At 30.7% G+C, this 19,512-nt stretch overlaps 1 protein-coding gene across 1 annotated transcript in view; it reads right to left on the minus strand.

Annotated features, from left to right (window-relative positions):
• Window positions 1–15,550: 15,550 nt before the first annotated feature.
• Window positions 15,551–19,512, minus strand: part of LOC100204654 (hypoxia-inducible factor 1-alpha) — a 28,351-nt gene continuing 24,389 nt past the window's right edge. Inside the window, exons 7-8 of the mRNA XM_065812539.1 lie at window positions 18,781–18,928; window positions 15,551–16,522 (exon numbers count right to left, since the gene is read on the minus strand). Of these exons, the coding sequence (XP_065668611.1) occupies window positions 16,018–16,522; window positions 18,781–18,928 (653 nt within the window). The 3' untranslated portion in view covers window positions 15,551–16,017. The remainder of the gene's footprint in view (window positions 16,523–18,780; window positions 18,929–19,512) is intronic.

Consider the following 19,512-nt stretch of genomic DNA (forward strand, 5'->3'; position numbering starts at 1 on the left):
AACTTGAAGAACATCTTTGATTTGTCTGTGCAATGGTGTAATTGCTTCTTTTTTGTTAGACCATCTTGTGTCACTATTTTCCTTTAATGAGATTGTCAATGTTTTCATCAGTTTTTCCCATCTTGACGTGAAGCTTGAAAAAAAGTTAAAGATGGCTTGAACCTTTCCAAAAAACGTAATCATGAGTGGGGAAACCTCAGCAGCATGAACACCAACAAGATTTAAAGTGTGAGCTGCGCATGGAACAAATCTTGCTGACTCATTAAGAGAATGGATGTGAGCTTTGACGCCATTGTATTTTCCAGACATATTGGCTCCATTGTCATAGCCTTGGCCCCGGCAATTGGAAATGCTTAGACCATACTTCTCCAATTTTTCACTTATCTCTGTTGCATGACCTTTTCCGGTTTCTTGGTGAGATTCAATGAAGTCCACAAAGCTTTCCTTAATTGTGCAGGTTTCATCACTGATGCGGACATACCTGATGATCTGAGTCATCTGCTCTTTGTGGGAGGTATCTGGAGTGCAGTCAAACAGAACAGAGTAGTATTTAGCTTCTTTGATGTTTGACAAAATTTCTTTCCTGACTTTCTGCTCAAGTAACTCAATCAGCTCATTTTGAATCCAAGGAGAAAAGTAGGATGTTGTGGTTTTTTTTGCTTTAACGGACGCAATGTGTTCAGCCACTAAAGGATAATAATGGCTAATCAACTCAATTAAGCTCAGAAAAATGCCACTGTTTTGTTGACCGATGTCTTCTGTTGTTCACGAAGGGCAAGATTGTTCTTGGCACAGAACAAAATTGCATCAACAATCACTTTTAAGATATCTCTCCGCTTTTTCATCTCTCCACTAATAACTCTCTACAGATCAGAATTCAGGGTCTTTCCTTCCTTGAGGTTTTTTTCAAGAGTTTTCCGATCAGAATAGCATCTTTGGTGTTCATTGTTGTTTTCATGCTCAGGAATTCTTGGGTTTAGTTTTTTCCAGTCACAAAACCCTTTAGAAATTTCTGAGAAATTGTTGGTTTTTGTTGTTAAAAATAACAAACAGCAAAAACAAAATAAAGAATCTTTTTTATTGCTGTACTGCAGCCAAGTGCGAACAAATTTTTTACCATTGGGATGAATTTTTTTATACCATTTTGAGCTGAAGTGTCGCATTCTATTGTCAAAATCACATAGCGTGTTTGGGAAAAATTCTCTTCTGTCTTGCTCTGGCCTATGCTCAATCAAAAAGCATCTTGTTTTGTCCGTTATTTTAGGCCATGTTGCTGGATCCCTATGTTAAAAATTTTCTTCCGAGGCCACTGGAATTTCTGAGATTTCTGAACTGAAGTTCATCCTCGTCCATTTCAGCTGGGCCTGAAAGCTAGGCATTTTCATCTTCCCTGGTTGGTTCTGAATCAGTTGTGCAAAATTCTTCTTGACTTTGGCTGATGAAAATCTCCTCTTCAATTAATTCCTAATGATGATCTGAACTCAATTAAAGTCAATTATAGGATCTGTTGAATTGTCATTAATTTCAATACAAATATCCTCTGAAATAATTTGTTTCTCCACTGAGTTTGTTACCAACCACTTTTTGAAACAGTTTTGTAGTTTCTCGTCACTTTTTTGGCGCTGTTTTTTATTCTTCTTAAATTCAGCACCAGATAACTTTTGGATTCGACTCATAATAGAATTATAATGCTCAAAAGTTATCAAAGGTATATTAGTGTTATAGGGCGCTTTTTTGTTCAGTATATGAGCTTTAATATTTAAGAGTTTGTGTCAAAAGGCGGAATTTTAATTAATTTTCTTATCAACAGCAGCGACGCCGTGAAAATTATTTTCATAAACTGATTGTTTTTTTAATTTATTAAAGTTTGCGCCCTCCCAATTTTAGCGCCCCAGGCCGCGGCCCGGCCGGCCCCGCCCTTGGTACGGCTCTACAAAATGGAACCTTGTGGAACGCTACATGAAATATTTAGAAATTTTTTTGGATGATCATTATTGCTGAAAACAAATTGTTTACGGTTGGATAAATAACTTTTGAACCATTTTATAACTTTGCAATTTATTCTATAATATTTTAGCTTTTGTAGTAAAATTTAATGATCGACAGTATCGAATGCTTTCGAAAGGTCGATGAAAACACCTAATGTATATTTAGACTTTTCAAAAGAATTAGAGATTTCACGTACAAATTGGATAACTGCATGTTCTGTGGAATTATTTCTTTTAAAGCCGAATTGATAGTTGTATAAAAAATTATTAGAATGAAGATAATTGCATAATCTATTGTACATTATACGTTCTAGTATTTTTGAAAATGTGGAGAGGACAGAGATAGGGCGATAATTACTGATATTTGTTTGATCGCCTTCTTTTAAAATTGGAGTAACCTTAGCAATTTTTAGTTCTTCCGGAAAAACTCCTTGGCGTATAGATGCTCTATAGACCTTAAATAGGATATCTTTTAAGTATTCAGAACATTCTATGACTATATTACCGTTTATGTCATCTGCCCCACTTGATTTTTTTTTTTTTAAAGAGTTTTCAAAGCTTTTTCAAACACTTGAAAAGATAGTTCAGAAGATAATTCGTTGGAACTACTACAATTATCCACTTGTACTAAAAAATCTCTAAACGTAGCATTTGTATAAGGAATTTTGTTTGCTAGTTTAGGACCGATGTCAATAAAGAATTTATTAAATTCATGAGCTATAGCTCTTGATTCGTATATATGTTTGTTATCAACTATAATTGTTTGGGGGGAGGGAACCTGAGCATCTTTTTAGTCTACCACTAATTTCATTCATTGTTTGCCAAATGCGTTTTGAGTTATTTTTAAATTTATCTATGAGTCTTGAGTAGTAACTTTTTTCAAGTTTTTACGAACTTCTGAGCAGATGATTTTGTTTTAAGATATTTTATGTAAAGCTTTTGTTTTATTTTTGATGATTTTTTAAATCATCAAAAATAATTTGGATTTAATGTTTTTACAATGATAGGAAAATTAGCGTCATACACGGAATAAAATATTTCAAAAAAATTATCGTAAATTTTGTCTGCATTATCTTAAAGTTAATATGCTTCCAGTGTAGGAGTGATAATTGGTTTTTAAATTGTTTTATATTGGTTTCGTTAAAAGTGCTTTTTTAAATTTGATTTGATTTGGTTATATTTTCAGAGTTTGATTTAAGCAACAAAAATATTGGAAAACGATCAGATAAATCGATTTTAGGATACCTGTTTGGATATCATTGTCGGATATATCTGTTGTAATAATATTATCAATCAAAGACACTGAGTTTTTTGTTAGTCTTGTTGGACGATTAATCAAGGGTATTGCTCCAGTTTCGAAAAAAGAATCGTAAAAGTTTTTAATTTTATTATTTTCATTGAATAGAAAACAATTCATATTTAGGTCCCCAATAATGAAAATCTCTTTTTTTCTTTAATACCTTTTTTAAAAATACTTTGTTCAAAAAAAATGCTCAAGTTCTTACCTACGCCGTCAGGTGGTTGATAACAACGGCTTATAAGTTTTTTGATTCATTGTTTATAATTTCAATAGTTAAAATCTCGTTATCGCCATCGGAACACTTAAATCATTCCTAACATGATAAACAATGTTTTCATTTAGATATATAACAACTCCACCGCCGCGTTTATTTACTTGTCTCTGGAGAGAAATTAATTTAAAATGAGGAATATAAAAGCTTAAAGTATTATTTAAATTATTCGAAATCAACGTTTCAGTCAAACAAATTAAATAAATTTTTTTTTTGTTTCCTCTAACAAATTGAGAAGGTTTTCAAAATTATTATTAAGGCTTCGAATGTTTACGTGGAGAATTCTAATTTTATTTAAATTTTTGTCGCGAACTTTTTTAAAAAGAAACCCATAAGCGAGCAATCCATAAGCGTGTCGTGGAAAAATTTTATATCGTGTTTTAAAATTTTCATTATTATTTATTTCAGAAAAGTTGAAACTTATGGATTCAACACTAGTCCCAGCCATGCTTTTTTTTTTTTTTTTTTTTTTTAGGGGCATTTATTTTTAGAAAAATTTCTTTTAAAAATGTTTTGGTTTCTAAATTCCCTGCAAAAAATTCATATTTTATAATAGCATACTTGCCTTCACTGCGTAGTCTTTTTACTTCCTCCCATAACTTTTTACGCCTCTCAATAGTTTCCTTCTCAAAATCTTCATTAATAAATATACCAGTACTCTGCAAGTTTTTCACGACGTTTAGAATTTTGTTTTTGTCTTGGTAATTTAATAGCTTCAAAACTATTGTTCTTGGTAGTTTACTATCTCTTGATTTCTTGAGCGGCAGAGTATGGGTTGTCCCCACAAAAAATACTCTGCCGCTAGTGGTTACAAAGTAAAGTTCAAGTCGAACTTGACTCAAGTTCGCTTCTTGCATTCCCCCCTTACTATCTCTTGATATAATATGGATGGTTAAGCGCCGAACCAGCCTAGAACCAGCCTAAACCACAAAGTTGAAAAAAATTAGTTTATATTAAAAAATGATTTATGTAGTGTTTCTTTGTAAACACCAAAATACTATAATTAAAATTTTTAAGTGCACTGAACTGCAATTACTTTTATTTTTTTCGGTTTAGTGGCTTTTGTTAAAGACTTTTAAACTTTGCGTCAAGTTATCTCATTTCAACATATTCGTTGTATAGGCTGGTTTGGCGCTAAGTTATCTATATATACCCTCGTTATTCAAGCAATATAAAAATAACCCAATGAAAAAAAAAAAACTTCAGAGCGATGTGTTCTAGCGTTTTAAATAAGAAAAATCGGGAAGCTGTATAAAGTGCGAATTTCATGTGTGAATTCGCCAAAAGAACTTGCAAACGTTGGCATAAGTGCGAATTGAAAGAAGAGCGAACTGTTATAAGGGATCATCCATAAATTACGCAACGCAAAATATATTTAAAAAACAGAAGTAATATTTTGATTTCATATTTAAATTAAGACTCTGCGAGGGAAAACTTTTGTTCTTTTTTGTTTTGTTTATATTGAAAGTTTGTGTTACGTAATTTATGGATTAAGTGCGAAACAATTGCTAAAACATTGGCATAATTTCGAACTGACATAAGTAGTTGCTTAAACTGGAATAAGTGCAAATCGACATAAGTACGAATTAGCATAAGTGCAAACTGGCATAGGTGCAAAGCAGTTACAAAAACTTAGAAATAGAATTGCAAATATTAACATAAGTGCGAATTGGCAATTTACACTTATTATTATTACAATTTGCATTTATGCCAATGTTCGGAAAGTTTTTCGGCGCACTTATGCCAGTTCAAATATATGCTGATTCGCACTTGTGCCAGTTTTTGCAACTGATTCGCACTTATGACAGTTCCCACTTATGCCAATTCACACTTATACCAATGTTTTCAAATGCTTTTGGCGCACTTATACCGGTTCGCACTTATGCCAGTTCGCAATTGTGTCAGTTTTTGCAACTGCTTTGCACTTATGTCAGTTCGCACTTATACAAGTTTGCACTTATACCAGTTTGCACTTATGAAATTCACGCTTATTTCAGTCATCCAGAAAAATACGGTTTTCAAAACAACGATGTGATGTAACCGCCATAGTATTTATTTAAACGAACGTCATTCGGAGAACACTGTTGATATTCTATTTCCGAAGATTCACTTTTTTCCTAAAATAATCTGCTTCTATTTTAGTTTGAGTTAAACGTAAGTTTTATGTAAAGGACAATTTAAATTTGTTATTTTAAATTAACTTTTTGTAAATACTGAAACCCCTGAAGACAGAAATTCGTCATAACCTTTGCCGCGAATAGCCTCATAATAGCCTCAAAAAAATATTATAAATTTATTGATTAAATAATAGTAAACATCGTGGTAATGGACTGATGGCCAACAACTCAACAAATCATTTGTTTTTCTCCACCCAGGATGACAACAATTCGCTCTATTAAATTTAGTAATTTTATTTAGTCATTTTAAGAATACAATAAATTATTCATATATTTTTAAATGTCCTTTTTTAAGTTTTAGTTACATCCAGTTATTTTAAACAGTTTTTTTTTTTTAATCAATTGAATCTGTATATACTTTTTAACCGTACGAAAAGTAATGGTTGCGAATTCTTTGACTACTGCATCATATATTATCATCATTTACATCAAAATGTTAACATTTTTATTTACATTTAATAGTTTGTATATAATTTTAAAAAATCTTTAATTAAAAGCAATTTTTAAAAATTCAGTTACTAGGCTCATAATAATATTTACGCAGCCGTAGCACATTGGTTAGAGTTAAATTGGTAAGGAAGACGTTAAGTTGAGTATTAATTGAGGTAAAGTTAAATTGGTAAGGAAGAAGGCGTGAACTTCCTAGTTAAATGCTCTTCCGCGGTGCTCTGTGATAAGACCGTAAGGACTTCTAGGAGCACCTTAATAACCACCCAAAAAACAAAATATTATAATTAATATAAAAAAAAGGAAAATTATTTACCGTCAAACGGGGTGAAATTGATCAAACTAAAGGTTGATAACATTCTGTTATTGAAAAAGTGTTTATTCGGCACTTTAAGCATAGTTAAATTTGCGCTTTGTAAATTTACTAATTTTTTTTGGTTGGAGTTTTGTTAATTATACCCTGGCACAAGAGTTTTGTCAAATTTACATACACCCTTAACTGTACACATACACCCGTAATTGTACACATACACCCGTAACTGTTCTATCAGTAATTTTTTTTTAATTCTTTAATTTTAGATAATTAAAACTTTAAACAGAGTGAAGACAATAGTTTTAACGATCGCTTCATCATAGTTCAAAAGGTCGATTTGCATACCCAGGAAAAAAGCAAAATAAATCCTTGAACTTTATAGAAAAAATAACAAAGTTTCCCAAAATATTCAATAGCTCGAGGTAAATTTTTGAAGAAACAGAGTAGCGGAAAAACGTTTCAATTCACTGACGAAGACTAATTAGACACAAGTTCTGCCTCTTATGTCAGAATCTCTTGATGAAACAAAACTAAAAAACAAACAAACATCAATAACAACAACAACAACAGCAGCAACAACAACAACAACAACAACAAATAAAAAGCTATTTATTTTCCGTTAATCATTTTTACAATAGTATTAGTAATAGTAAAAATAATAATAATAACAACAATAACAATAATAATAATTGTAATAAAGGCAATAATAACAACAACAACAACAACAATAATAGTAATATTGACAATAATAGATAATAATAATAATAATAATAATAATAATAATAGAAAATAATAATAATAAAAATAATAATAATAATTGTAACAAAATGATAAAATTAAAATAAAAGGAGGATTTCATAAATAAAGACAAAAACTGCAGCAACAAAAATTTAGTAAATAATGACAGCAACAACAAAGATGTAGTACGAAGTAGAGAATAGTTGAATAAAAAGAGATAAATATATAGATAGATAAATAAAGAATGCCAAAATATCGGTAATAAATTAATAATATTAGAATGAAAAATTTAATGAAGGGGCTGTTCAAATAATACGTGATACTTTTTTTGTCGTTTTTCTAACACCCCCTCCCCTATGTGACATTTTGTGGCATTTTGAAGAACCCCCCCCCCTCCCTGTGTGACGTGACAAAAAAATTTTTTTATAAGTTTATATTTTAATTGTAATAGTTTATTTTTATAAAAAAATACAATTGATGAATATCTGTCAAAATCCTAAATTTGTTCCCAAATCGGACTTTGACCTTCAAGTATTGGAGTTCCATGTTCTTCAATAGTTTTTGAAGGCCAGTTGAGGTCAGAGGTATCAACATCATCTTGATCATACCGCTCAATTGTTTCTTTGTCCGAATTTAAAAAGACACACATGAGTTCAGATAGACGTTGAGCAACTAAGCGTTAAGGTCTAACTTTTTGAATTTCATTCGAATATCCAATACTTGAGCAAACTGTTTTGTGTTGTTTCATTGATTTGATAGTTGCAAAATATAAACTGCAACTGGTACAAACTCTTTTTGGTAAGGAATTTTGAATGCTTGGACATGAGTAGTCGTATGGCTATCCATTGGGATACTTTTGTAACTGTCGTGGGCAAAATTATTTTGCAAAGTGATAAGTTTAAAAAGAGAGATGCAAAGTTGTTCTTTGTATTATTACTTCTCCTTGGAACAAAGAAATTGGTGGTGGAAGAAAATCAGTTGGAATAAGATGAAACAGTGAGCTGCAACGATGACCACAGCATTTTTGATCATTACATTTTACAATTTGAAGGAAGTATTGACTTTCTCTGACATGTTTAGCATCCCACTCTGCTCCAAAATGTTTTAACTGTACACATTTTTCACTGTTTGGTTTTATGTACTCGGCTTTAGTTTCAAATCCATCAATGACTGTGCTAGACCAAATTTGTGCAAGAACTTCACCTGCTTTGGTATTTGGAGCATTAGTGGCCACAAACATTGCATCAAGATCATGTTCTTTGAAATAAGTCTTGGCACAATGAATTGTTTTTTCATATCTTGAATTTTCATCTGGCCCACCATCAACAGTTATAATCATGATTGGTTTGCTAATTCCATCTTCAGTAAATAAGCTGCTTTTAAATGCAGGAAGATGGTTTATTCTGTTCATGTCTTCTAAGTGACTAAGTGCTGTTGATGAATCATGTTTTGCACTTCTGATTGCTATGTATGTTGGGCCAGAGTACGTGACTGCTTGTTTTTCCATGCAATCCTTTTTAATTTCTATGACTGCAATTACTGAAGGAATAAGTTTGTGTTGAGAGGCAATTACAAAATCATGATCAGCTAAAGTTACCTTGTACTCAATATGCATCATCATTGGTGCTTGTTTGCTTGCAGCTGTCAATCCAATTGGCACCCTAGCTTTATCATTCTGGGAGTGAAACGTCACTTCTTTAGGACCCAAGACTGCCGCAAGTTCTTCAAGGCCACTAATGGATGATTTGGCAAATTTTGTGTCTGCATGATATTTATGCTCAAAATTTTGTGCTCTTATTAACCGGACAGGTGCAGTTTTAACATGTCTTTTTCCTTCTGTGCTCAATAATCTGCTTGGAAGTAATCTTAAGTAAACTCCTGATCTCGAGAGATTGTAACCATGATTTTTCAATTCTTGAACCAAGTCATTTAATGTTTTTACAGTTCGAACCATTTCAGTTCTTCTCCTATCATCAGAAGCAGACTCTTTCATGGCAATATCTACAATTGCTTTTATTAAACTGTCCTGATCACAGGCTAGCGGTCGACCTTTTGATACTGAATTTTTAATTCCATACAACTTTTTTCTAATATCTGAATCTAATGCTTCTATAGCTTTTTTTCTTTTTAGTCTGGTTGCTGTTTGGCGTTCAGTGGCTTTTTGACGAAGTACAAGATCTCGGTTTTTTTCTACCAAAAGTTTTTGCTTTTGCCCTAGTATTTGGTAGTCTTGTGACAACAAGTTGCAATTTCTTTTTTCAGTGAGATATGCAATATCTTTTTGTAAAATAAAAATTTCATTTTTTAACTGATCTTGTTTCGGGGCTTGTTTTGTTACAACTTTTGAGAAATTGGAATTTTCTTTTTCACACTCTTCACTTGTTGTAATTGATGGGGTCGCGTTAGTCACGCCATCAAAAGTGATTTTAGATTCGACCGCACGCTTTTTTGGTGTATTCGGTACTTGGTTCGATAATTTTGTCCAGTAAGATAAAATACTAACTTTATTTCGGAGTTCAATTTGTTTTAGCTCTTTTAACTTTTTTTCAACTTCTACATTTAATTCGGATAATGTTTTGCTCTTTGTTTTAATCTCAGACCAGATTTTATTTGTTTCTTCTTGAGACTTTTGCTTTGGTTTGTTTGCAAATGCTTTCAAATATCCTTCATAAATAGATTTGTAAAGTTTTTCTTTTTCACTAGACATTTTTAATCTATAACAACATCAACAACAAGAAATTAATTTTCCTTACAACCATTACGTTAAATAAGTATATAGTAAAGATAATATTAATAATAACATTATTAATAGTACAACTATTTAATAGCAGTACTAAAATTTTATATCATAGTAACTAAATAACTTAACATATAATAAAAATGATAACGTAACTAAAGTAGTTCGACAAATTCATTAGAGTGACACAAAACATTAAAAGTAATAATAACAATAACATTAAAAATTAAAGTATTGTAAAACTAAAACATTTATAGATCAGATGACGATCAAGAATAATATTTATGTTTAAAGATCAAATTTTAAACAACTATTAATACTAAAATTTTTAGTATATTTATACAAATATTCGTTAAATAAAGTTAGATTTTTAACGGTAACATAAATTGCTTTTAAATAATCGCCCACTATGTGGTTTTTCTTTTTTTTTTTTTTATGTCTGCAATTACCACAAGTAACTTAAAAAAAAGCTAATTTAATTTTTTTATTTTCATTTGTTATGACTCCGTTATGTGAAGTCGTTGCATAGCATTTTTCTTGAAAATTTTCGTATTGTATATAATTATCTCGGAGTTCGCAATTTTAAAAAATTACGCAGTGATAAAAAATTTGATTTATCACGTCACACTGTAGCAAGTTATTTATCACGTCACACTGTAGCAAACCACCCCCCTCCCCCATGTGATATTTTGTGACACTTTCCAATACCCCCTCCCCCCTTCTAAGACTGTCACGTATTATTTGAACAGCCCCGAAGTTTAAAAATGGCAGATAGATAACCAGAGGAATTAGATGTAGATAGATAAGTAGAGAATTTTAAAATGTTAAAAATATCAAATTAAAAACTGAAGGATCACGAATTGATATATATAATAAAGAATTTCAATACTAATTTGTAGAAATATCTAATTGTATTTTTTTAACAAATATTTAAAAAGCTTGATTTTGAATATAGAGATTGAATTAAGAGATTTTAGATAAGAAGGTGGTTTGTTCCATGAGCTAATACATTGATATTTAATGGATTTATTTCCATATTTAGCAGAGTGGTGTTTTGGAACAACTAAGTTTAAGCTACTGATGGAGCAAACAGGATAGTGACAATTTGTACTTGTAAAGAAATTGTTGAATGATAGGGGAAGGTTTTTGTGATGATAATTCCAGGCAAATTGGCAGTTAAGGAATACCACAAGATCTCTTAATTTTAATAAATTAGAGATTAGATACAGCACATTAGATTTAAAGTTATTATACTGAAAATATATTATTTTCAAGGCTTTATTTTGGAGATGGAACCCGAAAATAGCATGATATATATTTAGCAGAGTTTCTAGATTTACATAATGGTGGACTTTGGCTAGCATTCCATTAGATCTGCTGAGTTTTATTGCTAAGTCATTCAGATGGCCTTGAATTGAAAGATTAGAATCAATTTTAATTCCAAGATATTTAATAGAGTTTAAAGGATAAATTTTTTGTCCCTTTAGTCTGAAATTTAAGTGCTTATTAATTGGTGCCAAATTGGGTTTAAAGATGATCAGCTCTGTTTTGTTAGAGTTAAGAGAAAGTTTATAAGAACGAAGCTACTGAACAAGATTTCCAAGATCATGAATAATATATTTGTTGATTTCTTTAATTTGTCAACCAGTAGCATGTTAGTATCATCAGCAATATGGTAAGCAGTTGCAAATTTAAAAGAAGTATTTAAGTCATTAATATAAAGAAGAAAAAGAAGTGGTCCTAAAACTGAACCTTGTGGGACGCCATTTGAGCAATTCTCCAAGTCAGATTAAGTGCCATTAATGGAAACAAACTGTGTTCTGTTATGGAGATATGAGGTAAACCATTTTAGTTTAATTCGCCACTTTTAAAAGAATTATTTATCACAATGCTAAGAGGTTTGGAGATTATGTGAGAGGTAAGTTTAAGAAAAATGTAGGTATGCTGTTAGGTCCAAAACTTTTATCACTTTCAAGAGCATTATTAATAAGACTAGATACCTCATTTTCACTCACAGGATCAATAAAGAAAGAACTAGCATTAGGCAAATTAAGAAAGTCACTATAAGTAAGTTATGATGGGATGATTTCATTGAGTAGTTTTTCACGAATAGAGACAAAGTAGTTATTAAATATATTTGAAACAATGGCATGGTCAGCGATGATATTTTCATTTAGATTTTCAGCTGAGTAGGTGTTTTATGTAATGATGCTTTAGAATTTATATCTTTTATGTCTTTCCATGTATTTTTTATGTTGTTCATGTTGTTGTTAAAATAAGTTATGTAGTATGACTTTTTACTACTTTTTAATAAGTTGCTAATTTTATTTCTATAAAATTTAAACATTGTGAAAAGTTCATTTTTAGTATTAATGTTCTTACATCTTGCAAATTGCTTATAATTTGTTTTTTCAGAAATAGATTTAAGTAAGCCTTTAGATATTCAGGGTATATATTTAAGTTTAATTCGTCAAAGCTTTATAGGGGGCACATTGGTCTAAAACCCTATTAAACGATTTTAAAAATTAATTGATGGATTCATTAATATAGTCATCTTTTTTAATCATAAGCTCTCAGTCGATTTTAGAAATTTCTAGAATAAATTTGTTAAGGTCAAATTTTCTTAGACATCGTCTAAAAATTTTAACTTTATTTATTTCGCTGGATGTGCCAGGAACACAGAGAAATTGTGCCGTGTGATCCGAGATAGAAACAGTTAAGCTACCTAAGAGATGACTAGAAAAGATCAATGAGTGTTTGAGATTTAGCTGTTATACGAGTAGGTAGGATTATGAAAGGATTAAACGAAGACAACAGCTTATGTATTATCTCATATAAACCATGGAATAAGCAGTAGATAAACATAAAATATGTAATAAGTTTTTATTGATCTTGTTTCGTTCTGACGTTACAAAATATTGAATAGTAAAAAAAAATAACGGGATGGTAAATTTTTTTAACAGTAAAACAATCAAAGAATATTACCTATACAACTAAGAAATTAAAGTAAATAACACCGTCGAACATGTATGAATATCCTTAACCAGAAAAGAAAAAATTATCAGTCTACGTAATCATTAGTAAAAGAGGTTATACCATTTTAAGAAACTACTCACCACCATTGCTGGATCATCAGGAAGAGAACTCTTCCTGATGATCCAGCAATGGTGAAACTTCAAGTCGAAGATAAAAGTTAGATAAGTGTTTTTTACTAATTTATATATATATATATATATATATATATATATATATATATATATATATATATATATATATGTATATATATATATATATATATATACATATATATATATATATATATATATATATATATATATATATATATATATATATATATATATATATATATATATATATATATATATATTTATGTATATATATATTTACAGTATTGGACAAAACATTTGCAACCAACATCGAACAATGCTAAAAAGTGTTTCTAATTTTACATGTCTTAAAAACGAAACGAACTATACTACCACAGCAAACAGTTCAGGAGTCTGGAGTCATAGCATGCCATGACATGAGCAATCAGCTGACAGGTGACAGCACACAGGCAGAATTTCGTTGACAAGTGCCATTTTGCAGCGGACAAAACAAGTGCAACTTTTTTGGTTTGTTTCATTTTCTTAAGTCTGGTCCGTGTCAACGTCACGGAGGTTTTTTAATAATTAAAGGAAGTATCCAGAAGTTTCCAGAAGCATGAAGAAGCTTCCAGAAGTTTCCAGAAGAAGCATCTGGAAGCATCCAGAAACATTCAGACGCATCCAGAAGCATCGAAAAGAAGCATCTAGAATCTTCCAGAACAGGTTCACACAGGTTCATTTTACTATATAAGAGACATGTAAATCGACATGTAATTCAGTCAGTATATGGAAGTCAATCAGTCAGTATTATCAAGACAGTTTATCAAAGTGAGTTTTATCAAAGTGTTTTATCGAAGAACATCAATACAAGAAGTGAAATACAACAAGTGTTTCATTACATCAATACAGTCCACATCCAACCAAGACGTTGTGTTCCACATTATTGTATCACAAGGTAAATATAACACGGTAAGCCTTGAGAAGCGTGATTATTTATTTTTATGACTTCAAGTGCAAAAATGGCTCCCGACAGTCTTGGATTGGAACAAAGAAAGAAAACTATCGGCGATTACGTAAGTGGAATGTCACAAATAAGTATTTGTGATAAATATCGTGTGAAAAAATGGACCGTATCAAGACTATGTTCCTAATATCGTTCTACGGGGAAGTTGGCAGCAGATAACAAAGGTGGAAGACTGCGTTCCACCACTTCTAGAGAGGATTCTATGATCGTCAGATCCATCAAGAAGGATCCTTGGATATACAGTCGAGATACAAAAGCAATTAGAGCTGCCTGTATCGGACCGAACAATCAGACGACGTGCTGTTGAAGCTAGATTGTTTTCTCGACGCCCTGCAAAGAAACCGCTGATTTCACTAAAAAACTACAAGAAAAGACTCCAGTTTGCTACATCTCATATTGACTGGAATGTGCAGAAATGGCGAACTGTCCTGTTCAGTGATGAATCGAAGTTCAACATCATTGGGAGCGATGGCATTTGCCGTGTACGTCGACCGGTCGGAAAACGCCTCGATTTACGTTACTGCCATAAGACCGTGAAGCATGGTGGAGGCAATGTAATGGTCTGGGGGTGTTTTTCTGCTAACGGTCTAGGTCCATACATCGAAACGATGGAATAATGAACCGTTTCATGTATAAAAATATCCTGAAAGACGTTATGTTATCTCATGCTGAATGAAATATGCCAATAAAATGGGTTTTTCAGCAAGACAACGATCCGAAACACACTGCTAAAGAAGTCAAGCGGTGGTTTCAAGACAACCACTTATCAGTGATGGATTGGCCGTCTCAATCTCTGGATCTCAACCCTATCGAGAATCTGTGGGAGATCGTCAACTGCAGAATTAATCGTGAAGGTGTTCGTAATAAGGATCAACTGTTTAAACAAATCCAAAAGGCCTGGGCAGCGATTCCACAAAGTTTCATTGATCACCTGATCGAATCTATGCCTCGAAGATGCAAGGCTGTGATCGACAACAAAGGATTCGCCACGAAATACAGCTTGGTCAACATTTTGTCGAGTTGCACTTATTTTGTCCAGAAGGAAATCAACTTTTTTTATACTTTTGATTTATTAATTTTCGTGTACAAATAATGAACTTTGTGATGAATAAAACTTGAAGAACTTTGTCTCTAAACAGTTACATAGTTATTTCTCTAAATTGAAAAAATGCAGCCCTTTTATATAAAGAAACTAAATTAGCATTATTTGGTTGCACTCGTTTTGTCCGATACTGTATGTATATATATATATATATATATATATAGAGATAGAGATAGAGAGAGAGAGAGAGAGAGAGAGAGAGAGAGAGAGAGAGAGAGAGAGATACACACACACATCATTGCTATTAATATACTGTTTGAACACTCGCGCGTTACCAAACAAAGAACATTTAATAAAAACCTTACTTCGTTTTTGGAATTCTTTTTTATTCAACAAACGATTAAAAATTAACCAAAACGAATATATTTAATACGAGACACATACTACATTTACATATAAAAAAAAAATTACATAAACTTGAAATTAAAATGTTCAACCAGTGAAACAAATATGGTACACTTTTCTTTTTACAATTGTGTGAAATAAACTGGTATAAGAAAACTTATAATAAAAAGATTTAGCAAAACAGAAAAATCATTCAAATATATTTAATATATTTAAATGACTTCTTATATAAATTATGATCTACCGTAACACGGATTAGATTCGTTTACCAACCAGTCAACCATCAACTCTATTTACATCACTATTGGAAAGATTGAGTATTAAGAGGTTGATTGAATTCCAACAGAGAATAAAATTAAGTGATAAGAAAATAAATGTTTTTATGTAAGCAAATTGACTGTCTATAAAAAAAAAATTTAAAAAAAATTTAGACATCAAAACATTTTATTGCCATCAATAGATAATCTTTCATTTAACATAACCCATTGGTATAAGCACGCAATTTGTGTCTTTGTCGTCAAAAGGAAAAGACTCGATGCAATCAAACGGAATTTTTGGTGTTATTTTTAACATGTCATCGAGATCCACTTTTAGTTTTACATCCGCCATTGGGGATGGGACATATGGTGATCTATCAAAAACGAAATTTTCTGTTAATGGTACACCCACATCATCGTAGTCAAGAAACTCAAGGTCTGGAATATCACTGTCAGAAAGTTCATCATCAAAATTGTTAGAAAGTTGTGGTGGCGGCGGCGGTCGCGGAGAATCAGGCAAATAATGAGGATTATTTTTTTCAACAACTTTTTCTTTAAATATCTTTACAGGCACATAACTCTCTAGATCCGTATTGCTAACCTTTTTTTCTTTAATTGAACCTTTTTTAACGTTCACATTGTTGATTTCGTGCTTACGCTTCACAGAAACATTGATTTGTTTTGTAGATAATACAGTTCCTTCAGCCTCGAGACCACTGCAAAATAAAAAATTAATTTGCAGAAAAATTCAATATATATATGTATATATATATTGTATATATATATTGAATATATATATATACATGTATATAATATCAAATAATATATATATTATATATATAATATATATATTATATATAATATATATATTATATATATAATATATATATATATATATATTATATATATATATATACACTGCCGCTCACGGAAGTTAGGACAGTGGAGATTTTTTCGAAAAAGCAAAATTAATATATAATTACGCTATAGAATTTTTAATTTATATTAATAAAAATTATACTTTTTATACATTTTCAATATAAAATATATTGTTAGTCAGTTTTATGTAATAAAAATGTACAAAACCATTATAATAATTAAATTTTTTTTTCGTCAAAAAAACCACCCTTTGATTTAATAACTGCTTTAACTATTCTCGGCATTCTTTCAATTAATTTTCTAATTGTTTCTTTTTGAATATTATTCCATTCCTGTTCTATAATGTTCCATAAATGAGATTTTGATGTTGGACATACAGTTCTAATTTTTCTATCCAGTTCATCCCATAGTAACTCAATGGGGTTGAGGTCTGGGCTTTGGGGAGGCCAGGTCATTACACGTAATAAATTTTCAGCTTTTTGTGATTCTAAATAATTTTTACATAATAATGCAGTATGTTTAGGGTCATAATCATGCATCAGAATAAAATTATCTCCGATTAGTCGAAGTCCCGAAGGGATTGCACTTGTTTCCAGGATATCTCTATAATGTTCTGCTCTCATTATATCATCGATTTTATGCAAATATCCCACTCCATCCAGAGAGAAACAACCCCAAACTATCACAGAGCCTTCACCATGTTTTACTGTTGGAACCAGAAATTGAGTTAGCATTTTTTCTTCAGCAGATTTTCTAACGTAAACTCTTTGCTTATTTCCGAAAACTTCAAATTTTGACTCATCGATCCAGAGTACTTGTTTCCATTCATCCATTGTCCAATTTTTGTGGAGCTGTGCCCAACGGAATCTCTTCTGTCGATTAACTTTTCGTAGATATGGTATTCGGATAGCAACAAGACCATGCAAATTAGCTTTTTGCAATCTTCGTTTGATTGTACTGACAGAAACTTTTTTTTCTCGATCACAGTTAAAAATAGCTGTTATTTGTGGAGCAGTTAACATTTGATTACGCTTACTGATGATTTTTATACGTCGGTCATCAGTTTTTGTTGTTATGCGAGAAGGACCTGGACGATTTCTGTCTTCCAAACTTCCAGATTCTCGATATCGACGAATTGTATAGCTAACTGTTGATTTACTCAGATTTAATTTTTCAGCTATTTTTCTAACTGTATAGCCTTCTTGAAGCAAAGTGAGTATTGCTGTCCTTTTTTCAACACTTATTGGCTTACCTTTAGGCATATTTTTGTCAATATTTTAAATTTACACTAAAAAAATAATTTTTAATTTTACCTTTGAACTTCTGCACTTGAAGTTTTTAAAACACTAACACAAAATACACAAAATATCTGCAAAAACACAGTAAACAATAGAAATACTTGTTAAATGACAAAGTTAAAAGATTTGAGTTGATAATGTAAACTACAGGTTCATATGTGACCTTTAATATGTTTCTGCATTCTCTGTTTATTTATTTAAAATGATAAGACTTTTACTTGTGAGTACAATTTATGTTATTTTAAATGTTAGTTATTTTAATATATTTACATTAAAATAACTTAATTTAGAATTTTTTTGATACAAATTTTATTTAACTTGATTTATTTTTATATAAACATAAATTTTACTAATATAAGTAAATAATTTTATAACATAATTACATTTTAATATTGTTCTTTTGAAAAAATATTTTTTGTCCTAACTTCCGTGAGCAGCAGTGTATATATGTGTATGTATGTGTATATATATATATATATATATATATATATATATATATATATATATATATATATATATATATATATTGAATATATATATGTATATATTGAATATATGTATATATGTATATATATATATATATATATATATATATATATATATATATATATATATATATATATATATATATATATACATATATGTATATATATATAGTAATAATAATAATGAAAACCTATAAAAATATTTTGTGCATAAATAACTCAACTTTGTTTTAACATCAAAATGAAATAGATTAGGGTTTAGGTAAGCAGTATTTTGTGGGGGAAAAAATGTCTTTTATTTTGAGATAATACCTCACTACAGTATGCATGCAAAAGATATATTGTGGTTGACCATTTGATTCTAAATAGACTACATTTCCAATAGTTTGCAGCCATAACCACCCTCCATTTAAATGTAATACACGATAATATGCGCTCACCGATTGTCCTTTCTTCAATACTAAAAATAAAAAAATTAACATTTGTAGACGAATTATAAATTGCAGACGCATCAAGCATATGTTGAGCACGAATAAACATTTAAAATACTCAATTTTTGAAAAACTATGTAATACCGAAAGTCATTATAAAACCCAATACCGGTGCTGTCGGTATTTTAAATTTTTCCATCTCAAACAGAAATGTTTTGCGATTGCTGTAACTAGAAATGAAGAACTTAACAATATTATTTATTCTAACAATTCACATTCTAACATTCATGAAGCTGTTGTTCTCTATACAAGATTGTATAGTTAATTTCATTATGCATTATTAGCAAACCTATCATTGTTTAGTTAGCTAACATTCTAGTACAACTAATTTATCGTCAATTCAGGGAATTAAATTATCGTCAATTCAGGGAAGGATCCAGCAATTTTTGGTGTTTGAGATAGCTAACTTCCAGACATGGAACAAACTCTAAATATTTATGTTTATACTTAGGAGCTGCCCATACGAGAGAGAGAAATAGAGAGAGGGGTGTGTGTCTTTAAATAGCGTACGAAAGTGTATGGGGAGAGGAGGGGATTTTTTGATATATTTTTA

The sequence above is a fragment of the Hydra vulgaris genome, chromosome 12 (genome assembly GCF_038396675.1).
Source record: "Hydra vulgaris chromosome 12, alternate assembly HydraT2T_AEP".
NCBI classification, from domain to species: Eukaryota; Metazoa; Cnidaria; class Hydrozoa; order Anthoathecata; family Hydridae; genus Hydra; species Hydra vulgaris.